Raw genomic sequence first — 26282 nt, forward strand, 5'->3', positions numbered from 1 at the left:
AGTCCAAGTCAAGTCACGAGTCATTGATGTTAAAGTCCAAGTCGAGTTGCAAGTCTTTGTACATTTTGTCGAGTCGAGTCTGAAGTCATCAAATTCATGACTCGAGTCTGACTCGAGTCCAAGTCACATGACTCGAGTCCACACCTCTGATAGCATCTCTCTCTCTCTGGCCCTTCTCTACAAACGCAGAGAGCTGGGCCATTACTCAATGATGCCAACTCTACAGCCCTCCATAAGGCTACATGCACAAGGTTAAGGAACACAGTTACACAGATATTCAAAGTGCTTTTACCCTGCATTTGTTTCAAGAGGAAGGAATAGGGAAAAACAGCAAACTGTAATCCACTCTAAATACCTCAACGGGAGAATACTAAGACATTTTAGCGTGGGCTGCGGCTGTTAAACATATGCATACATAACATATTGGGGCTGGGGACCCCCTGCCAGGGCCAAGAACCACAAAGCCTCTCTAACAGGAATACCTCTGGGATCGCTAATGATTAATTAGCTTGTGTCATTAAGTCAGGCAAATGTCAACCTAGCTTCCTGGGGAAACTGTCACACCACGTGCACTACTCTGCAAGCACCGGGGAGCCGAGCCCAGTTAACAAGGCAAACTCTGACATCTAGTGGCCAAATACTAAACTACATCTGTTTCTGCCAGCTCTCATTCACGTTGCGCTGTAATATGGTTACACTCAGTCCTCCGTTTTCCTACTACATAGAAATTCTACCAAATGTAAAAACTACAAGCCATATGCACTACAATGCAGCAGCAAGAGAGACACAGATGCACCCGCTGGACTAATCTGGTGGAAAGAAGCTTGCTACAGTTAACATGAGGAGCAGGTGACCTTTGACCTGGAAGCGCCACTCACTCCTACAGTGACGCATTATTACTGTTAGACTGGGACCAACAGACACATAATGGTGCTATGTGGTGAGCCTGGCACTATCATAACATTAATAATACATATTACTTATACACTTAAGCAAATATATCAGGATTTTTTTGGGCTAAAGCTTATGTCGATTAATGGAACAAATAAATCCAAATATTTTTTGTTAAAGTACAGTAATGTTGTGTTTAAATCCAGAGCTTATACTGATTGTTCTTGAAAGTATTCTTACCAGGTCTCCAAAATATCAGCTTGGTTTTGAGGTTCTGCATTTGAAGACTTATCCAGGGTCTGAGTTGAACTGCCAGTGGACCATTTGAAAAAGTTACCGATATTCATGCACCAAGGCCTTTCTTTCTATCTACTAGCATTGGACCTGTTTCGATCTGTCTGCTCTACCCATTGTATCCCTATGTCGCTATGAGCTGAACTGCAGGCTGGTGCTGGCCGTCTGGCCTGCTAAGACTGGAGTTCAACAGAGTGTGAGAAGATGGCCCCTCGTTTCTAAAACATGGCGAGGGGTATGAGGAGGTAGCTACGGAGAGGCATTAAACATACAACTTAGACAAGCTTAACTGGGGACACACATCCGCCCACGCGTACACACACACCACTCCCTCATGCACACACACGCCCCTCTCTCTCTCACACACACACACACACCTCTCTCTATCTATCTCTCTCTCTCACACACACCCCTCTCTCTCTCCCGCTCTCTCTCTCACACACACACCTCTCTCTTTCTCGCGCTCGCTCTCACACACAAACACCATTCTCTCCCTCACTCACACACACTGCTCTCTCTCTCTCTCTCGCTCTCTCTCTCTCTCTCTCTCTCTCTCTCTCTCTCTCTCTCTCTCTCTCTCTCTCTCTCTCTCTCTCTCTCTCTCTCTCTCTCTCTCTCTCTCTCTCTCTCTCTCTCTCTCTCTCTCTCTCTCTCTCTCTCTCTCTCTCTCTCTCTCTCTCTCTCTCTCTCTCTCTCTCTCTCTCTCTCTCTCTCTCTCTCTCTCTCTCTCTCTCTCTCTCTCTCTCTCTCACACACACACACACACACGCCGCATGAACACACATGCACATACAAAGGCACACCTGTCAGTGCCTTTCCACTGCGTGAGCACGAGCAAAGAAGTCTGGCCCTCCCTCGGGCTCTCTGTATGAGGTCATCTGTTTTATATAAGAAGAGCAATTCAATCCCCCCCTTTCTCATCTACAACCCTGAAATAATGGCATGAGCAATTTCACATTTATGCAATGCATGCAGCATGGATTGTTTCTCTCTTTCTCTCTCTCCCCACTCTATTTCTCTCTCTCACGCTTCTCTCTTTCCCTCTCTCTCTCTCCCTCTTTCTTGCTCTCTCCCTCGCTCACGCGTACACAGAAGCTTAAAAAATGCAGGAGCCTGAATCTGACCCATGTGGCGTCGGTGTGGCCACAGTCCCCGATCTGTCTTTGTGACTCAGGCAGGTTAAAGCTCTACCATGGGTCTATAGATGCAGAGAATGCATTTTCTCTGTCATCCATTTGTTGCTGCTCGTAGTCTAAGAGACCTCCTGAAGTCAGGAAGCGTAAAGTGGAACGTGTGTCCTCAGTGTGCTGTTTGTGTGCATTGGTGTTATGAAAGACAGCAGTCTACACTGAGTGTACAAAACATTAAGAACACCTGCTCTTTGCATGACATAGACTGACCAGGTGAATCCAGGTGAAAGCTATGATCCCTTATTGATGTCACCTGTTAAATCCACTTCAATCAGTGTAGATGAAGGGGAGGAGACATGTTAAAGAAGGATTTTTAATCCTTGAGACATGGATTGTGTATGTGTGCCATTCAGACGATGAGTAGGTGCCAGGCGTGGAAGTAGGTGCCAGGCACACCAGTTTGTGTCAAGAACTGCAAAGCTGCTGGGTTTCACACGCTCAACAGCTTCCCAGGTGTATCAAGAATGGTCCACCACCCAAAGGACATCCAGCCAACTTGGCACAACTGTGGGAAGCATTGGAGTCAACATGGGCCAGCATCCCTGTGGAACACTTTCAACACCTTGTAGAGTCCATGCCCCGACAAATTGAGGCTGTTCTGAGGTCAAAAGGGGGACTGAAACTCAATATTAGGAAGGTGTTCCTAATGTTTGGTACACTCAGTGTATATCCATTTTCTTGCTAAGTCTCTGTGTGTGTTTCTTGTGTGTTTCTTGCTCAAAGGGGGCGGCCAGAGGCCTAGCCAGGAGACTGCTCGTTGTGCTGGTGTGTTGGTCTGTGACGTCCATTTCCAGGGAAGTCTGTCAGATAGAAAGATTTAATTAAAGAGCCCTTTGCTCCAGAGTGGTCCTCTCTTTGGAACCCTTCCCCACAACACTGTTTGTCTAAAATTAATTAGCTTGGTGCCTTTGGTGGCGGAGCGGGCGGATCCTCAATGGTCAATGGGAAGAATCGTCTGTCCGTGAATGGAGGCCTCCCATCTAAGAGGACACTTTATTTTTCTACACTTGAGGTTTGTTGTCTTTTGTGACCATTATCCCATTCACCATTTGCTTTCATGCAGCTGTGGCCCCACTAAAAAACTCTTTGTGCTTGCTCCATGAATACGGCGAATGTGTCCATGGCAGGTAGCCCTTATAGCAAGTTAATCTCCCGAAAGAGCCCCATACAAGTACTTTTAAATTCTCCCTTGGCCACCGAGGGCCGTCATCAATCGGGCACTTCTCTCCTTTGTGGGCAGGGCCCACTTGCGTGAATGTGAAGCGCGGCCGGTGACAATGGCTGCCAAGTGTGGCGAAGTAATCACCTTCTGGGGAAAACACAAGTAATTACTTCTAAACTGTTTGGGCTCTGGAGACAAACGCCATTGTGGTGAGCAGAAGAAGTGAATGGGTCCTTTTCAGGGGCAGTGGTGTGACGGTCGCTCTGTGAATCTCCTGATTATCTGTTTGCTTATAGATACAGCTCTCTTTAGCCACAGCCCCTCACAAACACTGTAATGTGTGTGTGTGTAATTGGGTAATTTAGAGTGATCAACTTAATGTTTAGCATATTTGGAGTTTCTGTAATAAACATCATTTGCAGTGTTCTATTTGTGACCAATCACATCTGATATTTTTCAGAGCTGATCTGATTGGTCAAAATACCAATTAGTGAAATAAAAGATAAGAATTGGGCTGCCAGTGTAAACGTCGCTAAGGTGTGAGTTGATGGTCACTAGACTTGAAGCTGAATGTTATGGATTATTTTCATGAGACGACACTGGCACAGGTTGAGAGCAGTTAATGACGTGTCCACAATAATCAGCTTTCCAAATGTAGATCTGTCTTTGGGTGATGTTCCCATTTATTGCATATAAAAATATACATAGTTCCAATACAAGATATTACCATATAAAAGGTGATGATGAGTAATCTATAAGCATGTTCCTGTGGGACAGTAAGAACCATATGCCCTTTCCTCTCACGTAATAATAGATATACAGTGGGGAAAAAAGGTATTTAGTCAGCCACCAATTGTGCAAGTTCTCCCACTTAAAAAGATGAGAGAGGCCTGTAATTTTCATCATAGGTACACGTCAACTTTGACAGACAAATTGAGAAAAAAAAATCCAGAAAATCACATTGTAGGATTTTTTATGAATTTATTTGCAAATTATGGTGGAAAATAAGTATTTGGTCACCTACAAACAAGCAAGATTTCTGGCTCTCACAGACCTGTAACTTCTTCTTTAAGAGGCTCCTCTGTCCTCCACTCGTTACCTGTATTAATGGCACCTGTTTGAACTTGTTATCAGTATAAAAGACACCTGTCCACAACCTCAAACAGTCACACTCCAAACTCCACTATGGCCAGGACCAAAGAGCTGTCAAAGGACACCAGAAACAAAATTGTAGACCTGCACCAGGCTGGGAAGACTGAATCTGCAATAGGTAAGCAGCTTGGTTTGAAGAAATCAACTGTGGGAGCAATTATTAGGAAATGGAAGACATACAAGACCACTGATAATCTCCCTCGATCTGGGGCTCCACGCAAGATCTCACCCCGTGGGGTCAAAATGATCACAAGAACGGTGAGCAAAAATCCCAGAACCACACGGGGGGACCTAGTGAATGACCTGCAGAGAGCTGGGACCAAAGTAACAAAGCCTACCATCAGTAACACACTACGCTGCCAGGGACTCAAATCCTGCAGTGCCAGACGTGTCCCCCTGCTTAAGCCAGTACATGTCCAGGCCCGTCTGAAGTTTGCTAGAGTGCATTTGGATGATCCAGAAGAGGATTGGGAGAATGTCATATGGTCAGATGAAACCAAAATATAACTTTTTGGTAAAAACTCAACTCGTCGTGTTTGGAGGACAAAGAATGCTGAGTTGCATCCAAAGAACACCATACCTACTGTGAAGCATGAGGGTGGAAACATCATGCTTTGGGGCTGTTTTTCTGCAAAGGGACCAGGACGACTGATCCGTGTAAAGGAAAGAATGAATGGGGCCATGTATCGTGAGATTTTGAGTGAAAACCTCCTTCCATCAGCAAGGGCATTGAAGATGAAACGTGGCTGGGTCTTTCAGCATGACAATGATCCCAAACACACCGCCCGGGCAATGAAGGAGTGGCTTCGTAAGAAGCATTTCAAGGTCCTGGAGTGGACTAGCCAGTCTCCAGATCTCAACCCCATAGAAAATCTTTGGAGGGAATTGAAAGTCCGTGTTGCCCAGCGACAGCCCCAAAACATCACTGCTCTAGAGGAGATCTGCATGGAGGAATGGGCCAAAATACCAGCAACAGTGTGTGAAAACCTTGTGAAGACTTACAGAAAATGTTTGACCTGTGTCATTGCCAACAAAGGGTATATAACAAAGTATTGAGAAACTTTTGTTATTGACCAAATACTTATTTTCCACCATAATTTGCAAATAAATTCATTACAAATCTTACAATGTGATTTTTTTCATTTTGTCTGTCATAGTTGACTAACAGGCCTCTCTCATCTTTTTAAGTGGGAGAACTTGCACAATTGGTGGCTGACTAAATACTTTTTTTCCCCACTGTATTTTATATAGCGCTTTTCATTACAAACAAGAATCTCAAAGTCTCTTTCAACACAAAATAAACAAAAAATGATTTAACCTGTGCCAGAGACGATGAGTCGAAGCGAGACGGTCGGCTACGCCCAAAATCTGTCCACACAGATTAAGCAGACTTGGCCCGCTTAACACTCATAGCTTTAAGCAGACCAAGTGAGGAGTTTTTGTATGGGGGGCAATGAGAGTGTCGAATTTGGTCAAGATAAAAGTGAACTGCTATTTTGAAAGGTGAGGCTTATTTGATCTAATAGAAGTTTCATAATATTTAGGTTGTTACGATTCTATTGATATGTTTTCTACAAAAGATAATTGGCGAGCTAGAATGTTCCCACCTGAACTCGCCTCCTCCCGTCTGCCTTTCGCCTTTGCAGACATGTATTTCCATTGTTAGCGCGGTCAGTTGACCATCTTGTCAATATAATAGACCATCTTTGCCTGTGCTAACCCTTCCTGGGCCTTTTCTCAATTAGATATGCTCAACTCCTGTGTCCTCTCTTCTCCGTCCTCGCTCGCCTCCTTTTGAAAACAAAGGTAATTGAGGAGAGGGTACGTGGACGAAAATGCGCCTGTATGAAATGAGACTCTCCTCCACTCACGCGTCATCAGGCAAATGACTTTTACCGTTGTGAATCCCAAAATAAATGTGTAAAGTGATAAAACTAATGAAGTTAGTTGTACAAGACATTTTATAGATAAAAGGATAAGTATAGCATTTTGTTTTTAAGCGTGTGCATGGTTTCCTCTTCCAATAAAACAAAAGCTGATTCAAAGAGGGTGTGGCACATTTCAAAACTCTTCCATGAAGGACTCAGGTAGGATCCAGATGACTATCCTCGATGAAAGGTGGCTATCGAGGACGAGAGGACACCCTTCCATTCACCTACTAACCAATTGACATCTACCCGACCACGGATTCCAGGTCACGGAGGAGAGAGGACGGAGTAGAGAGGGTGAAGGACTGACTTTTTCCCAAATGAGAAAAGGCCCTGGTCACCTGTGCTACCTATATACACGTGACCAGTGACCCTTGACCCAACATGTAGTGCCCTCTAGTGTACAAAACAAGTTAAAACATCCCTGGACAGACAACCTACACAACACATTAAATGACACATAAGAAAGCCAAACGGTTCCTATACCATATATCTGTTGATAGTGATTGACGCCAGACTGGATGTACAAGGACACACTAATTATTCACTGTTGTATTGTATTGAATATATACAAGAGGCTGGTGTTTACAGAACAGTTGGTGCTGTCTGATTAGGATATGAAGGGAGTGCTCACAAAGGGCTAGTTAGACTCGTAATAAACCGGATGGATGTTTGATTGACTTTACCAACGACTGCTCTCCTTTGTGTGTGTGTGTGTGTGTGTCTGTGCTCGTGTGCCTGACCCCCGATGAACAGAAGTTCATGGAATTTTCCAAGATGAGTAAAGCAGCTTTGCAATTCACTTCACACTACCTCACTTAAAATGTATGGGAACTTTTTCATACAGTACTTTTTCATTTGCTTTCCATAATTATATATTATATTTCTAGTTGTCCTAATGAATTGTCAATGTAAAATGTAACTTTGCATACAGTGGGGGAAAAAAGTATTTAGTCAACCACCAATTGTGCAAGTTCTCCCACTTAAAAAGATGAGAGAGGCCTGTAATTTTCATCATAGGTACACGTCAACAATGACAGACAAAATGAGAATTTTTTTTCCAGAAAATCATATTGTAGGATTTGTAATGAATTTATTTGCAAATTATGGTGGAAAATAAGTATTTGGTCAATAACAAAAGTTTCTCAATACTTTGTTATATACCCTTTGTTGGCAATGACACAGGTCAAACGTTTTCTGTAAGTCTTCACAAGGTTTTCACACACTGTTGCTGGTATTTTGGCCCATTCCTCCATGCAGATCTCCTCTAGAGCAGTGATGTTTTGGGGCTGTCGCTGGGCAACACAGACTTTCAACTCCCTCCAAAGATTTTCTATGGGGTTGAGATCTGGAGACTGGCTAGGCCACTCCAGGACCTTGAAATGCTTCTTATGAAGCCACTCCTTCGTTGCCCGGGCGGTGTGTTTGGGATCATTGTCATGCTGAAAGACCCAGCCACGTTTCATCTTCAATGCCCTTGCTGATGGAAGGAGGTTTTCACTCAAAATCTCACGATACATGGCCCCATTCATTCTTTCCTTTACACGGATCAGTCGTCCTGGTCCCTTTGCAGAAAAACAGCCCCAAAGCATGATGTTTCCACCCCCATGCTTCACAGTAGGTATGGTGTTCTTTGGATGCAACTCAGCATTCTTTGTCCTCCAAACACGACGAGTTGAGTTTTTACCAAAAAGTTATATTTTGGTTTCATCTGACCATATGACATTCTCCCAATCCTCTTCTGGATCATCCAAATGCACTCTAGCAAACTTCAGACGGGCCTGGACATGTACTGGCTTAAGCAGGGGACACGTCTGGCACTGCAGGATTTGAGTCCCTGGCGGCGTAGTGTGTTACTGATGGTAGGCTTTGTTACTTTGGTCCCAGCTCTCTGCAGGTCATTCACTAGGTCCCCCCGTGTGGTTCTGGGATTTTTGCTCACCGTTCTTGTGATCATTTTGACCCCACGGGGTGAGATCTTGCGTGGAGCCCCAGATCGAGGGAGATTATCAGTGGTCTTGTATGTCTTCCATTTCCTAATAATTGCTCCCACAGTTGATTTCTTCAAACCAAGCTGCTTACCTATTGCAGATTCAGTCTTCCCAGCCTGGTGCAGGTCTACAATTTTGTTTCTGGTGTCCTTTGACAGCTCTTTGGTCTTGGCCATAGTGGAGTTTGGAGTGTGACTGTTTCAGGTTGTGGACAGGTGTCTTTTATACTGATAACAAGTTCAAACAGGTGCCATTAATACAGGTAACGAGTGGAGGACAGAGGAGCCTCTTAAAGAAGAAGTTACAGGTCTGTGAGAGCCAGAAATCTTGCTTGTTTGTAGGTGACCAAATACTTATTTTCCACCATAATTTGCAAATAAATTCATAAAAAATCCTACAATGTGATTTTCTGGATTTTCTTTTCTGAATTTGTCTGTCATAGTTGACGTGTACCTATGATGAAAATTACAGGCCTCTCTCATCTTTTTAAGTGGGAGAACTTGCACAATTGGTGGCTGACTAAATACTTTTTTTCCCCACTGTATATGTTATATGCATGGACATCAAAAAGCTCTCTAAGTTATATGTATACTAGATATACTTAATATGCCTAATACATTTATGATGAGGCAGCGCAGTGGTAGATTTGACCCAATTGTTGAATAAGGTCATGTAGTTTGATGTATGAAGCATGTGGATTGGCAATGTGAAGGGAATGTTAATCATGATGATTTGGAGATCAGTGGTTTAGAAACAGAATGATGTGTGGGCTGTGTTTGTAACATTGTCACACACTTCCCTATGCATAAATTGTTTGATAAGTGCTAAGTTAATATTGGATATGAAATCTTTCGATTTTGGTCATTATTTGCATTAATCCACTGAATTAAGATGAATGTAGTGATGTATGGTGAAACAATTACTATAACTTTGAAATCAGTGAGGCCCCTCCAAGCCACACCAGTGTAACTCAAGCTAGCAATAAAACCAGATTAAAAACCAGATAAAATAACACCTTAGTGCACAAATAGGACTGTGAAGAGACACAACCATTTTATATATCTTGTATTGTAATTTTCACTGTATTATTTATTAGACCTAGATATTGTGTGTATGTACTGACATGTAGGCTATGTGTGATATTTTAAATGTATGTAGTTCAGTCCTTGACTAACAATGTTCTGTACTATGTATTATGTCATGTTTCATGTGGACCACAGGAAGAATAGCTGATCCTTTTGCAGCAGCTAATGGGGATCCTAATACCAGAAATACCTTAAATCTGATGAAATGTCTCAATTTCAGCACTAGATGGCAGTATAAACCCACACTGTTATGACGGTTCAAAATCAGTAGTATCACTAAATGAATGGTGCACTCAAAATCTGTTCCTTCTTTCCAACTGTAATAAGACATTTCCTCACATACTACCCACTCACCATGGTTGTAATGTTTGACAAGCCATTACTACACAGAACCTTTGATGACTCAATCTTCATCTGACAAAAGGCCGGGGCTCTGTGACCAAACACAGACCTTGATCCACACCATACATAGAGGTAGATTCATTTTTTATTCACTCACCTATTTGTTCTTTACACATCCAAAGGCAGTAGCAGCTGAGCCTGGTCTGAAGTATCATGAGTGCCCAGCCTCTCCCTAATATAGCTCTACCTCATCAGACCGGTTCACATGACATCTTGATTTGATCTCATCAAGGAATCCCTTTCAATGGCTGATCAATAGGTACATTAGTTCTTCAGATCAACAGTATGCATGTTGGGGACTAAATATCTTTCATCTCCTCTCTCTCTTCTCGCTGTGGTTCCCTCTTCCAAAATGATCCTCTTAAGGTTATTTTTCAACACTGTGACTTTCTCCTTTGAACCGCCTCCTCACCGCCAAAGGTTATAATGAGCACTAGTTAACAGCTTGTGTGCGAGAGAGAAATAATCTTAGGGGCCCCACAACTGAGTAGTATTGGCTGGGGGGCTCCAGGGAGAAGGGGGCCCTTCCTGCGCAGTGTGTGAGTTGCTCTTGAGGGTGTCCCTGACAGAGCCACAGGACCAGGGTGTAATCCCACAGGCCGCTGCAGGTTCCGCAGGACTTCCTTGGAACCAGGGGCCATTGTGCCTTAAGGAGGAAGATGAGGAACGTCTTCCTATGGCCACCAGCATTTAATATGCAGTCAAATCTAACAGGGAGTGCTTACTCAGCACTTCAAAGGACTCAGCACTACCTCTGAGCTCTACGAACAATTATTTCAACCTCAGCTTGGTTTTTGCTCCGACATGCACTGTCAACTGTGGGACCTTACATAGACAGGTGTGTGCCTTTCCAAATCGTGTCCAATCAACTGAATTTACCACAGGTGGACTCCAATCAAGTTGTAGAAACATCAAGGATGATCAATGGAAACAGGATGCACCTGAGCTCAATTTCGAGTCTCATAGCAAAGGGTCTGAATACTTATATAAATAAGATATGTTTTTTATTTTTAATACATTTGCAAACATTTCTAAAAACCTGTTTTTGCTTTGTCATTATGGGGTATTGTGCGTAGATTGATGAGGGAAAAATGTCTTAGGATTTTACTATCAAACCATTTGGCAATGATTCAAATAATTAAACATAGATACAAGGTTTATAAACTGATATACAAAACAACAATTGACACATCAATCTGTTCTTTTCAATTTAAACTATTATATAAAATTCTTGCCACAAAAATAATACTCAATACATGGGCTATTGAACAGTCAGCCCTGCACCGACTCTGCGACGAGGAAACAAAATCAATAGATCTCTTTTGGTACTGTCCTTCGGTGGCTCGTTTATGGGGTCAGGTCCAGGAGTGGTTGTTAAGTCATAATGTCTGTGTTCTGATGGACCTACAAACAGTATTGTTAGAAGATTAAAAAAAAAAAACACCATAAATCAATGGGAAACATGACTATACTCTTAGGTAAAGTATTTGTTTTTAGGGCAATCTCTGTAGAAATGGTACAAATAGAGAGCTTCAAGACCCTCGTAAGACATCACAGTAAAATAGAAGGATGTATTACAAAAGGAAATAGTAAAAGGGTTGTATGCTGGGAAAGATGGGTTAGTCTGTGGACATCGGAATGTTGGAATTAAGATTAGTGTACTGTATATGTGAGTGGAAGTGGCTGTAATTAGCAGCAGAAGAAGTGTTGTTGTCAGTTAGTTTGCGCCAATCAGGGGAGGGGTGGTAGGGTTGGGGGAAAATAAATAAACAGGGTGATTAAAATTGAAGCAAACAATTAGTTTGATAGAACCCAAAATCTATCTGGAATGTTGAAGCTGATCTATGCAAGATGCAACTGTGGATATTTCTGAGGGGTGCAGGTTTAGTATAACTTTATTCCAGTAAATTACTAACGTCTGATTAATTACTTTTGTCTAATGAAATTACTGTCGTCTAATTTGGTCACAGGAAATTAACATTTAGAGTATAATGCTCAATGAAACACTGAACTACAATACCAGGGAAAAGCCTGTTTGATACTTTGATCTAAATCAGGATTGCATTATGAATGTAGGTGCTCTTGGGGGGGACTTGTAGCTTCAAAAATAGCCCACAGTGTAACCAAAAGTCTTTGCATTTTGCGCAAAGAGAAAAATTGGGAAATAAATGTTGCTGATTACAGATGAACAGCTCTCACAGCGCAGGTGTCGTCCGTTTCATGACAAGCTCGAATAGACTGTGTGTAGGCTAACCAGAATTCCATAGCCCATTACATAAGGAATGCTTGATCTGTCATGAAAATAAACGGTAAAGGGCTGTGGAGATTATTCTTGTCCAAATAAAATGCCCCTGCTGAGTGATGACAAGAAGCGTATTCCGCTTGAGCCGTAGTGGGGCTGCTGCCATTGACGATACCGCGGTGCCTAAAATGGGAGCGCGGCGAAGCGATGAGAATCGAACGGTAGCAATGGGGGAACCAGCGCACTGGTGCTGAGGAGAACGGAGCATCATCACCGACCAAAACACCGCAGCCTTCAGCATCTAAACCAAACCCGCCCCCAAACAAAGGAAAGATGGCCATTTCAAGGTAAAATGTTTGTTTTGGCAACAGTGAAGAGTAGACGATACAAAATCAATTGATTGGGAGCATCAGTGAGCAAAGATGAACAATGGAATTTGAGATAAAAAATAAAATAATCATTTTCCTTCTCCATTTCAAGTCGCCTATGTAAAATACTGTTATATTTATTTGCAATGGAAGTGGGATATCAATTAATAACACTGTCGTTAATTTTGTGAGAACGTGTTTGGTGATTGGGGCTCAAATTTGCACAGGTTTCTGTTGACAGATAATGAAATGCACAGGTTTCTGTTGACAGATAATGAAATGCACAGGTTTCTGTTGACAGATAATGAAATGCACAGGCACTCATACTCTCTTTACTGGTCTAATGCAGCTGTTACAAAAGAGCCATGGCCATAGGTATACAATGCAGCTACAGTGGGGTCTGAAATGATTGACACACTTGATAAAGATGAGCAATAATGAATGTATAAAATACATTATTCAAAAACGGAGCTATATTGTATGCAAAAAAAAAAAGAAGGGAAATTAATGTTATTTTATACTAGATTTTGTTTAACAAGTAATCATTATTTTCTCAAAAAGGTAGGGGTCAAAATTATTGACACCCCACTGTAAAATGAATGAATTGATAGTGAAATGAATCAGCCTGAACAATGTAGTCCTCTAGAATTAGAGCGTACATGATGTTTAAAAGCAGACAAACCTCAGTTTGAGCTTGTGCTTTTGTCTTCTTTCATCCTCTCCTTCAAGATGAAAACCGACTGACAGAAAAAAGGACCTGTGAGACATCTGGTGGAAACGGTAAAGGCTGTCAGAGCTACAGTCACGCATGCTGTCTCCCCCACCCTGCCAGCTTCAGCATGCCCACCTCCGAGGCGCAAGGTGTGGGCAGTAACTCCAGCACCGTGCCATGGGATCCTGGTTCCTCTGGTCCTCCTGGCCCCACAGACTGGCCGTCGGTGGCCAACAGCGTGGTGAAGATCGTGCTGATCTCAGCCATCGTGTGTGTGTCTCTGTTTGGTAACGTGGTGGTGTTGTTGGTGTTCCAGAGGAAGCCTCAGCTCCTCCACGTGGCCAACTGCTTCGTGCTCAACCTCCTCCTGGCAGACCTGCTCCAGACCGTGCTGGTCATGCCCTTTGCCATCGCTGCCACCGTACCCGGTGTGTGGCCCCTGGACGCCCGCTTCTGCCAGGCCCTGGTGGTGCTCATGCACCTGTTTGCCTTCGCCGGGGTGAACACCATAATCGTGGTGTCGGTGGACCGTTATCTGGCTATCATCCACCCGCTGTCCTACCCTACCCGCATGACCCCTCATCTGGGCACCAACCTAATCGCCTGCACCTGGGTGTTGAGTCTGCTCCAGAGCACGCCGCCCCTCTATGGCTGGGGAGCCATAGACTTTGACCGCAGGCATAACGTGTGTTCTGTGGTGTGGTCCTCCAGCCTGTCCTACTCAGTCCTGGTTGCCACGTTCTCCTTCGGGCTGCCGGTGCTCATCATGCTGGGCTGTTACTGGATGGTATTCAGGGCAGCTAGGAGGCAGAACGCCCTGGTGCACCCCATCCAGACCCACTCTAAGTCCCAGTCCAACCTGCCTCCGGATCCCCAGGCCCCCTGCCCTGGCAGCCCCCAGCGCCCACCCCAACAGGCACCCCCACCCCTGGACTCCTTCTCAGCCGGGGGGTACCCCATCCGTGGCAGGCACAGACGTTTCCACTACCACTGCAAGGCAGCCCGGGTGGTGTTCGTAATCATGGCCTCGTACATCCTGAGCATGGGACCTTACAGTGTTCTCAACACAGTCTCCATTCTCTCCAGTGCTGCTGTGCCTTCATGGCTGGCCTCCCTAGCCCTGGTCCTCTTCTTCTTGCAGTGCTGCCTCCACCCATACATCTACGGCTACATGCACCGCAGCGTGAGGAAGGAGTTCCTGGCCCTGCTGTGTGGTCCACTCTGCAGGCAGGGCCATCCCTGCCACACCTCCGCCCAGGACAGCTGCTTCACCATGACCGACGGACGCTCCACGCACCACAACCTGCCCAGCCTGGCCACCCGTGTCTGCCCCCTCCGCACCTGGGAGGAGGGCACCACCACGGAGGCTACCTCCTCCTCCCCCACCACGGATAGGAGGTCCAGGGACAGCCGCAAAGAGACCACCAGCCTGAGCTCTGAGAGAGAGCTCACCGTTCACACCACCACCAAGTAGAACAGTCTACAGAGAAACAGCCAGGGAGATGGGTTGACTTGTCTTTCATGTGGCAGTTTTCCCCTCCAATGAAGACATCATGGTTAAACTTGAGATGATCTGCCTTCTAGTCTACTGGGTTGTCCATTCTGACATTGTCTGTTTGTTGTGATACGGGGTTGTTGTATTTTTGATGGCTAGATTGACCAAGTAATGATTATTTGCCATACACATGGTTCCAGGAAAGGAATTGCGACCTGAGTTGCAGTATTTTCCTTGAAAAGCCATTGTTGGTTCTCCTATTGTTAGGTTCAGGTTGACGGGTCATTGAAAAACATGTGTCTACTGTTATGTCTACGAGAGTACTAGACAGGGTCACCGAAGTGTATTTATTGAACATTTTGTGCATTCAAAAGTATTTTTTTTAGATGGTATTAGCCGTTGAGAAATATAAAGGGGGGGTTTCTAGAGGGAATCTCTGTCAAATTGCCACGAAATAGATCAAATATTATCATATCAACTTGAAATAACATGCCACAAATGTATGTGACTGTGTATTTGACTGTTGTAAACGTTGCTACAGAACACAGCTTAGTATGTGTATCTTCTGTGGGGAGCATTATTAGAATGTGCTAACCGTTACCACTCACCCTGCCCATAGTGTATAACACGTGATGTCAAGGAAGAGATGACAGAGGGACCAAAATGACCAGTGATTCATGAATCCGAATCACTAGTTTAGCACCAGAATCATCACCACTAGCTACCCATCATAAGCACAGCTGCCTTTCCTCTGCCTTTCCCAAACAGCATCTCATCTAGCTAATATCCCCCATTGATCTGTGCCCCATGATTCAGTCAGTCTAAGCAGCCTGCCAATCCAGCCAATTAATTCAGGGTGTTATGGGGACTGTGCACTGTGGAGTGACCATGCCTGTCCTTGAAGCCTCTTGAGCGGGTGAACACCACTCTCTCTGCCCCTGAACCATCTGGTTCCCTTTCAAAACACCTCATTAGTTGAGCTGTGCAGTGTCTCATTGACTGTTCCCCTCCACTACCAAGTGGATGGCTCTACCAAGCCTTCTGAAAGCTACACTGTTCATGTTTGCCTTAGCCAGTTTTGCCCTCTCATCTCAGAGTTTCAAAGGAGGCTGAGAGCTCTCACAAACTCCTGTTACCTGTACGCGGCCATGCATCTTGGTAGGGCTCCACTGACTCCATATCAGCTCACTTAGCTTCTGTAAAGCGTAGATAGTATTAGAATACCATATCGGTATAGGTGTTACGTTATCTTTTCACTTTATCAGAGCATAGTGCATGAAGGTCAGACTACTAGTCGATATGAAACAGGTTACAGTGTACTGTAAACCCAGTACTATAGCTACACGTTATTCATTTTGAGACCTCTGAAAATACTGATGGTCTAAAACTTTCAACATAGTACATTTACATACAATGCATTCGGAAAGTATTCAGACCCCTTGACTTTTTCCACGTTATGTTACAGCCTTATTCTAAAATGGATTCAATTGTTTTATATCCCTCATCAATCTACACATAATACCCCATAATGAGAAAACGAAAACAGGTTATTAGAAATGTTTGCAAATGTATAAAAAAACAAAAACAGAAATACCTTCTTTACATACAGTGAGGGAAAAAAGTATTTGATCCCCTGCTGATTTTGTACGTTTGCCCACTGACAAAGAAATGATCAGTCTATAATTTTAATGGTAGATTTATTTGAACAGTGAGAGACAGAATAACAACAAAAAAATCCGGAAAAACCCATGTCAAAAATGTTATAAATTGATTTGCATTTTAATGAGGGAAATAAGTATTTGACCCATCCGCAAAACATGACTTAGTACTTGGTGGCAAAACCCTTGTTGGCAATCACAGAGGTCAGATGTTTCTTGCAGTTGGCAACCAGGTTTGCAAACATCTCAGGAGGGATTTTGTCCCACTCCTCTTTGCAGATCTCCTCCAAGTCATTAAGGTTTCGAGGCTGACGTTTGGCAACTCGAACCTTCAGCTTCCTCCACAGATTTTCTATGGGATTAAGGTCTGGAGACTGGCTAGGCCACTCCAGGACCTTAATGTGCTTCTTCTTGAGCCACTCCTTTGTTGCCTTGGCCGTGAGTTTTGAGTCATTGTCATGCTGGAATACCCATCCACGACCCATTTTCAATGACCTGGCTGAGGGAAGGAGGTTCTCACCCAAGATTTGACGGTATATGGCCCCGTCCATCGTCCCTTTGATGCGGTGAAGTTGTCCTGTCCCCTTAGCAGAAAAACACCCCCAAAGCATAATGTTTCCACCTCCATGTTTGATGGTGGGGATGGTGTTCTTGGGGTCATAGGCAGCATTCCTCCTCCTCCAAACACGGCGAGTTGAGTTGATGCCAAAGAGCTCCATTTTGGTCTCATCTGACCACAACACTTTCACCCAGTTCTCCTCTGAATCATTCAGATGTTCATTGGCAAACTTCAGGCGGGACTGTATATGTGTTTTCTTGAGCTGGGGGACCTTGCGGGCACTGCAGGATTTCAGTCCTTCACGGCGTAGTGTGTTACCAATTGTTTTCTTGGTGACTATGGTCCCAGCTGCCTTGAGATCATTGACAAGATCCTCCCGTGTAGTTCTGGGATGATTCCTCACCGTTCTCATGATCATTGCAACTCCACGAGGTGAGATCTTGCATGGAGCCGCAGGCCGAGGGAGATTGACAGTTATTTTGTGTTTCTTCCATTTGCGAATAATCGCACCAACTGTTGTCACCTTCTCACCAAGCTGCTTGGCGATGGTCTTGTAGCCCATTACAGCCTTGTGTAGGTCTACAATCTTGTCCCTGACATCCTTGGAGAGCTCTTTGGTCTTGGCCATGGTGGAGACTTTGGAATCTGATTGATTGATTGCTTCTGTGGACAGGTGTCTTTTATACAGGTAACAAACTGAGATTAGGAGCACTCCCTTTAAGAGTGTGCTCCTAATCTCAGCTCGTTACCTGTATAAAAAAGACACCTGGGAGCCAGAAATCTTTCTGATTGAGAGGGGGTCAAATACTTATTTCCCTCATTAAAATGCAAATCATTATATAACATTTTTGACATTCGTTTTTTCTGGATTTTTTTGTTGTTATTCTGTCTCTCACTGTTCAAATAAACCTACCATTAAAATTATAGACTGATCATTTCTTTGTTAGTGGGAAAACATACAAAATCAGCAGGGGATCAAATACTTTTTCCCTCACTGTAAGTATTCAGACCCTTTGCTATGAGACTCGAGATAGAGTTCAGGTGCATCCTGTTTCCATTGATCATCCTTGAGATTTTTCTACAACTTGTTTGGAGTCCACCTGTGGTAAATTAAATTGATTGGACATGATTTGGAAAGGCACACACCTGTCTATGTAAGATCCCACAGTTGACAGTACATGTCAGAGCAAAAACCAAGCCATGAGGTTGAAGGAATTGTCCGTAGAGCTCCGAGACATGATTGTGTCGAGGCACAGATCTGGGGAAGGGTACCAAAATATTTCTGCAGCATTGAAGGTCCCCAAGAACACAGTGGCCTCCATTCATAAATGGAAGAAGTTTGGAACCACCAAGACTCTTCCTAGAGCTGGTCGCCCGGCCAAACTGAGCAATCGGGGGAGAAGGGCCTTGGTCAGGGAGGTGACCAACAACCCGATTGTCACTCTGAAAGAGCTCCAGAGTTCCTCTGTGGAGATGGGTGAAACTTCCTGAAGGACAACCATCTCTGCAGCACTCCACCAATCAGGCCTTTATGGTAGAGTGGCCAGACGGAAGCCACTCCTTAGTAAAAAGGCACGGCAGCCCGCTTGCAGATTGCCGAAAGGCACCTAAAGACTCTCAGACCAAGAGAAACAAGATTCTCTGGTCTAATGAAACCAAGATTGAACTCTTTTGCCTGAATGCCAAGCGTCATGTCTGGAGGAAACCTGGCACCTTCCCTACGGTGAAGCATGGTGGTGGCAGCATCATGCTGTGAGGATGTTTCTCAGCGGCAGGGACTGGTAGACTAGTCAGGATCGAGAGAAAGATGAACGAAGCAAAGAAGAGAGAGACCCTTGACGAAAACCTGCTCCAGAGCGCTCAGGGCGAAGGTTCACCTTCCAACAGGACAACGACCCTAAGCACACAGCCAAGACAACGCAGGAGTGGCTTGGGGCAAGTCTCTGAATGTCCTTGAGTGGCCCAGCCAGAGCCCGGACATGAACCTGATCTAACATCTCTTGAGAGACCTGAAAATAGCTGTGCACCGATGCTCCCCATCTAAATTGACAGAGCTTGAGAGGATCTACAGAGTAGAATGGGAGAAACTCCCCAAACACAGGTGTGCCAAGCTTGTAGCGTCATACCCAAGAAGACTCGAGGCTGTAATCGCTGCCAAAGGTGCTTCAACAAAGTACTGAGTAAAGGGTCTGAATACTTATGTAAATGTAATATTTTAGTTTTTATTTTTAACAAATTTGCAAAAATGTCTAAAGACCTGTTTTTGCTTTGTCATTATGGGGTATGATATTTGTTCCCTTTATTTTTTTGAGCAGTGTACAAATGCGCACATATCGATTCGGAAATGTATTGCTCAAAGCCATGGGATGAATGTACAGTCAGGCCCTATAATAATTATTGGCACCCTTGATAAAGGGCCGCCTGGAGTTTGATAAACGGCATTGGATCTTGGTTTGGAACTGGTGCTATGACCAGATGACATGAAAATAGAGCTCTGGTTACGCACACCAGTGGTGGGTTTGACGTTGGAAAAACAGAAACATATGCAGAAAAGTACCTCATACCTATGGTAAAATATGGTGGTGGATCTTTGATGTTATGGTGCTATTTTGCTTCCACTGGTCGTGGGGCCCTTAAGGTTAACAGCATCATGAACTTGACCAAGTACCTGGACACTTGGCTGCAAGTGGATCTTCCAGCGAGACAATAACCCCAATCAGTAATCAAAATCTACAAATAAATGGTTAATTGACCACAAAATCAACTTTTTGCAATGGCCATCTCAGTATACGTACTTGAACCCCATTGAAAACCTGTGGTTTGAATTGAATAGGACAGTCCATAAGAGCAGACAAAGGATATCAAGGATCTGGAAAGATATTGTATGGAGGAATGGTCTAAGAACCCTCCCAACGTGTCCTTCAATCTCATAAAACATTTTAGAAAAAAGTATGTTGTTATCCTCGCAAGCAGAGGGTGCTAGATTATTGAAAACAGGGATGCCTTTATTTTTGTTAATTGTATTAGTATAAAATAATTTCCCAATGATTTTAACATACAATATAACTCAGTATTTTGTATTACTTATTTTATACAGTCTCTCTCCCTCCCCCCTTTATCAAGGGTGCAAATAACTATGGACCTTTTGTTGTCAGCAAAAATGTCTAAAGACCTGTTTTTGCTTTGTCATTATGCGGTATGATATTTTTTTTTTGGGGGGGGGAATCAATTTTAGAATAAGGCTGTAACGTAACAAAATGTGGAAAAAGTAAAGGGGTCTGAATACTTTCCGAATGCACTGTAAATACACTGCTCAAAAAAATAAAGGGAACACTAAAATAACACATCCTAGATCTGAATGAATGAAATAATCTTATGAAATACTTTTTTCTTTACATAGTTGAATGTGCTGACAACAAAATCACACAAAAATTATCAATGGAAATCAAATTTATCAACCCATGGAGGTCTGGATTTGGAGTCACCCTCAAAATTAAAGTGGAAAACCACACTACAGGCTGATCCAACTTTGATGTAATGTCCTTAAAACAAGTCAAAATGAGGCTCAGTAGTGTGTGTGGCCTCCACGTGCCTGTATGACCTCCCTACAACGCCTGGGCATGCTCCTGATGAGGTGGCGGATGGTCTCCTGAGGGATCTCCTCCCAGACCTGGACTAAAGCATCCGCCAACTCCTGGACAGTCTGTGGTGCAACGTGGCGTTGGTGGATGGAGCGAGACATGATGTCCCAGATGTGCTCAATTGGATTCAGGTCTGGGGAACGGGCGGTCCATAGCATCAATGCCTTCCTCTTGCAGGAACTGCTGACACACTCCAGCCACATGAAGTCTAGCATTGTCTTGCATTAACAGGAACCCAGGGCCAACCGCACCAGCATATGGTCTCACAAGGGGTCTGAGGATCTCATCTCGGTACCTAATGGTAGTCAGGCTACCTCTGGCGAGCACATGGAGGGCTGTGCGGCCCCCCAAAGAAATGCCACCCCACACCATGACTGACCCACCGCCAAACCGGTCATGCTGGAGGATGTTGCAGGCAGCAGAACGTTCTCCACAGCGTCTCCAGACTCTGTCACGTCTGTCACGTGCTCAGTGTGAACCTGCTTTCATCTGTGAAGAGCACAGGGCGCCAGTGGCGAATTTGCCAATCTTGGTGTTCTCTGGCAAATGCCAAACGTCCTGCACGGTGTTGGGCTGTAAGACAACCCCCACCTGTGGACGTCGGGCCCTCATACCACCCTCATGGAGTCTGTTTCTGACCGTTTGAGCAGACACATGCACATTTGTGGCCTGCTGGAGGTCATTTTGCAGGGCTCTGGCAGTGCTCCTCCTGCTCCTCCTTGCACAAAGGCGGAGGTAGCAGTCCTGCTGCTGGGTTGTTGCCCTCCTATGGCCTCCTCCACATCTCCTGATGTACTGGCCTGTCTCCTGGTAGTGCCTCCATGCTCTGGACACTACGCTGACAGACACAGCAAACCTTCTTGCCACAGCTCACATTGATGTGCCATCCTGGATGAGCTGCACTACCTGAGCCACTTGTGTGGGTTGTAGACTCCGTCTCATGCTACCACTAGAGTGAAAGCACCGCCAGCATTCAAAAGTGACCAAAACATCAGCCAGGAAGCATAGGAACTGAGAAGTGGTCTGTGGTCACCACCTGCAAAACCAGTCCTTTATTGGGGGGTGTCTTGCTAATTGCCTATAATTTCCACCTGTTGTCTATTCCATTTGCACAACAGCATGTGAAATGTATTGTCAATCAGTGTTGCTTCCTAAGTGGACAGTTTGATTTCACAGAAGTGTGATTGACTTGGAGTTACATTGTGTTGTTTAAGTGTTCCCTTAATTTTTTTGAGCAGTGTACAAATGCGCACATATCGATTCGGAAATGTATTGCTCAAAGCCATGGGATGAATGTACAGTCAGGCCCTATAATAATTATTGGCACCCTTGATAAAGGGCCGCCTGGAGTTTGATAAACGGCATTGGATCTTGGTTTGGAACTGGTGCTATGGCCAGATGACATGAAAATAGAGCTCTGGTTACGCACACCAGTGGTGGGTTTGACGTTGGAAAAACAGAAACATATGCAGAAAAGTACCTCATACCTACGGTAAAATATGGTGGTGGATCTTTGATGTTATGGTGCTATTTTGCTTCCACTGGTCGTGGGGCCCTTAAGTTTAACAGCATCATGAACTTGACCAAGTACCTGGACACTTGGCTGCAAGTGGATCTTCCAGCAAGACAATAACCCCAATCAGTGATCAAAATCTACAAATAAATGGTTAATTGACCACAAAATCAACATTTTGCAATGGCCATCTCAGTATACGTACTTGAACCCCATTGAAAACCTGTGGTTTGAATTGAATAGGACAGTCCATAAGAGCAGACAAAGGATATCAAGGATCTGGAAAGATATTGTATGGAGGAATGGTCTAAGATCCCTCCCAACGTGTCCTTCAATCACATAAAACAGTTTAGAAAAAAGTATGTTGTTATCCTCGCAAGCAGAGGGTGCTAGATTATTGAAAACAGGGGTGCCAATAATTTTGTTAATTGTATTAGTATAAAATAATTTCCCAATGGTTTTAGCATACAATATAGCTCAGTATTTGTATTACTTATTTTAATAATAATAATAATAATAAGCCATTTAGCAGACGCTTTTATCCAAAGCGACTTACAGTCATGCGTGCATACATTTTTGTGTATGGGTGGTCCCGGGGATCGAACCCACTACCTTGGCGTTACAAGCGCCGTGCTCTACCAGCTGAGCTACAGAGGACCAGATTTTATACAGTCTCTCTCCCGCCCCCCTTTATCAAGGGTGCAAATAACTATGGACCTGTCTGTACATGTACTCTGACCCTGGTCTTAAGGAACCAAGACTGTTTAAAAAAAAAAAAAAAAGTACTTCAAGTGTAATTGTTAAATCTAAAGCAAATTCATCTGAGAGCTCATCACAGAATTGTTGGCTAACAAACTGGAACACGGTGCCGATATAGTCGTTACAGTAGTGTTATTTTCAGCAGTGGTTCATCTCTGCTGTGAGTGGAAGTCCTTCAGCAAGTGTGATCTGTATGCATGTTGTTGAGAGCCTGAAGTGTGTTAAGTATGAGTGAAATAGACTTGAATGCTGAGAATCTCAATTTTCAGCCATTTTGTTTAAAGGTAATTGACCTGGAGTGCTAGTTGACAATCAAACATCAAAGGAAGGCAAGAATCATCACCGACACCATTGTAAAGTATTGTGTGATATGTTTCCTGTTGAACATGTAATATAGTGACACTAAAGTAAATAACAGAATGTTTTATATGCAGTACTTCTTTAAAAACTAGACATTTGTGAATATTTCTATTGTGCTTAAAAAAACAAAAACATTTCCAACACGGTCCGAGGATGCTTGTGTACAGTTCATTTATAAAAATTAATAAAGCGTGAGTTTCAACAATGCTGATCAGAACTCCTTCAATGCAACGGCAGTGAGATTGATGCTTTGCCTTTAAAAGGGGCAATCCGGGATTTGAAAAACAACAAAGCGGTCACAACGCCACTTATGTTGGTAAACAGCTGGGCATGTTATATTTAAGCAATAAGGCCCGAGGGGGTGTAGTATATGGCCAATATACCACGGCTAAGGGCTGTTCTTAGGCACAACGCAACGCGGAGTGCCTGGTTACAACCCTTAGCCGTGGTATGTTGGCCATATACAACAAACCCCTGAGGTGCCTTATTGCTATTATAAACTGGTTACCAACTTAAATCAGAGCAGTAAAAATATATGTTTTGTCATACCTGTAGTATAAGGTCTGATATACCACGGCTGTCAGCCAATCAGCATTCAGGGCTCGAACCATCCAGTTTATAATCTTCAATAATCAACGGCTGTATCATAAAAAAAATTATGGATGTACCAATCCCGGATTGCCCCTTTAAAGGTGGGAAATTATTCAATGATGTCAGTCACCAAGTTCCATCTGAGAGTATAGAGAACGTGAAGATGCATTAGCTTTAGTTTCCAGTTAAATCAAATGTATTTATTTGTAAAGACGTTTTCACCTTAGGTAATGACCCCGCACTAATAAATAGAAAAAGCAGCAGGATTTTTAGATCTAGTTACAGTAAGTTACCTAATAAGAAATAAACGTCTAAACGGTTATACTGTAATGCATATGTATCATCATCATCCACCAAGGTGCTTTCTCCTGTGCCATGTGAGATGTTACAATACATACAAACAAATCATATCAATGAGTCATAAGCTTGGCCTTAAATTTCCACTGTTATAGCAAATTAATCTACCATAAAGATGTGCTTCTAACTAGGTTCTTATTTTCATATAAACCAAAATATAGCCATAAAAATAACAAGAACAAACAGATTTCATCATGGCTGGGTCATAGTTATACAGTATCCATTGCTGTAAAACGATAGTACAGGTCATTAATGGTTAGGATTCTACAGCCCGTCTTCACCTCACAGATATAAAAACAACAAACCCCAAACATATAAAGGACAGTTCCATATAGCTGACATTCTTTAAATATCAACATTTATATATTCTCAATACAGCAGAGTTGGTGAAAAACAAAAATAGACGTTTGGGTTTCTGAGAATATAAAAGCTAAATAAAATAAAGATCTTTTTTTTTTTACATTAGAAATGGAAAATAAATGCATTTCGGTTCATCCTTCACCACCTTCCCCTAACCAGTCGCCCGCTAACTTAGATCTTTGGAACTCACCTCGGAGATCAAGGTGCAAGTCAAATCAAAAACGTCAATTAATGTTAGACAGACGGTAAAAGCTAAAATAATTACGACAGCAACATATCAAGTTTGAGGGCCTCTCCTCTCCAGATATTTTCTGAGATATGTGATGTTTCAAGTCATTCAAAAGGGCTTCCTTTCCTCAAAGCGGTCACTGTAGAAGCTCTGCACTGTGAGAGCAGGGAGTCCGGCCCTCCATCCGTTAGTCCACCTTGACCACGCTGTAGATTTTACTTACAAACCAGAAGCAGGCAAAGAAGCCAATGGTGCCTGAGGAGGAAGATGGGGGGGGGGATTCTTAAGACACAGTACTGCTGTATACAAAATAAACACTGTACATTACACACTCAGTATAATACAGTGCCTTCAGGAAGTATTCATACCCCTTTAATTATTCCACTGCTGTAACAGCCTGAATACAACATCGATTAAATATATATATATTTTAATCTCACCCATCTATACACAATACCCCATAATGACAAAGTGAAAACATGAAATACAGACATCTCATTTACATAAGTATTCACACACCTGAGTCAATACTTTTTTCATTTTTAATTTAATCTTTGTAGAAGCACTTTTCGCAGTGATTACAGCTGTTAGTCTTTCTGGGTAAGTCTCTAAAAAGCTTTCCACACCTGGATTGTGCAACATTCCCGTATTATCCTTTTCAAAATTCTTCAAGCTCTGTCAAATTGATTGTTGATCATTGCTAGACAACCATTTTCAGGTCTTGCCATTTATTTTCAAGTCGATTTAAGTCAAACCTGTAACTCGGCCACTCAGGAACATTCAGTGTCTTCTTAGTAAACAACTCCAGTGTACACTAGATTTGGCCTTGTGTTTTAAGTTATTGTTCTGCTGAAAGGTGAATTAATCTCCCAGTGTCTGGTGGAAAGCAGACAACCAGGTTTTCGTCTAGGATTTTGCCTGTGCTTAGGTCCATTGTTTATCCTGAAAAACTCCTCAGTCCTTCATGATTACAAGCATAGCCATAACATGATCTATGGAGAGTGGTACTCAGTAATGTGTTGTGTTTTGCCCCAAACATAACACTTTGTATTCAGGACCAGAAAAGTATTGCTTTGCCAAAAAAAAATTCAGTATTACTTTAGTGCCTTGATGCAAACAAGATCCATGTTTTGGAATATTTCTGTGCAGGCTTCCTTTTCACTCTGTCAATTAGGTTAGTCTTGTGGAGTGCCTACAATGGATGTTGATCCATCCTAAATGTTCTCCTATCACAGAAATTAAACACTCTTTTAAAGTCACCATTGGCCTGATGGTGAAATCCCTGAGCGGTTTCCTTCCTCTCCGGCAACGGAGTTAGGAAGGACGCCTGTATCTTTGTAGTG

At 43.4% G+C, this 26282-nt stretch overlaps 2 protein-coding genes across 2 annotated transcripts in view; one reads left to right on the forward strand and one right to left on the reverse strand.

Annotated features, from left to right (window-relative positions):
- Positions 1-11684: 11684 nt before the first annotated feature.
- Positions 11685-16381, forward strand: LOC121532203 (probable G-protein coupled receptor 101). The gene is made up of 2 exons (XM_041837993.2): positions 11685-12684; positions 13435-16381. The coding sequence occupies exon 2, from the start codon at positions 13545-13547 to the stop codon at positions 14889-14891; it is 1347 nt and encodes a 448-aa protein (XP_041693927.1). The 5' UTR covers positions 11685-12684; positions 13435-13544; the 3' UTR covers positions 14892-16381.
- A 7785-nt stretch (positions 16382-24166) lies between these two features.
- The window catches only part of LOC121532210 (transmembrane 9 superfamily member 2), a 28884-nt gene continuing 26768 nt past the window's right edge, over positions 24167-26282 (reverse strand). The window contains exon 17 of the mRNA XM_041838006.2: positions 24167-25194. Within this exon, the coding sequence (XP_041693940.1) occupies positions 25127-25194 (68 nt within the window). The 3' untranslated portion in view covers positions 24167-25126. The remainder of the gene's footprint in view (positions 25195-26282) is intronic.

The sequence above is a fragment of the Coregonus clupeaformis genome, chromosome 2 (assembly GCF_020615455.1).
Source record: "Coregonus clupeaformis isolate EN_2021a chromosome 2, ASM2061545v1, whole genome shotgun sequence".
NCBI classification, from domain to species: domain Eukaryota; kingdom Metazoa; phylum Chordata; class Actinopteri; order Salmoniformes; family Salmonidae; genus Coregonus; species Coregonus clupeaformis.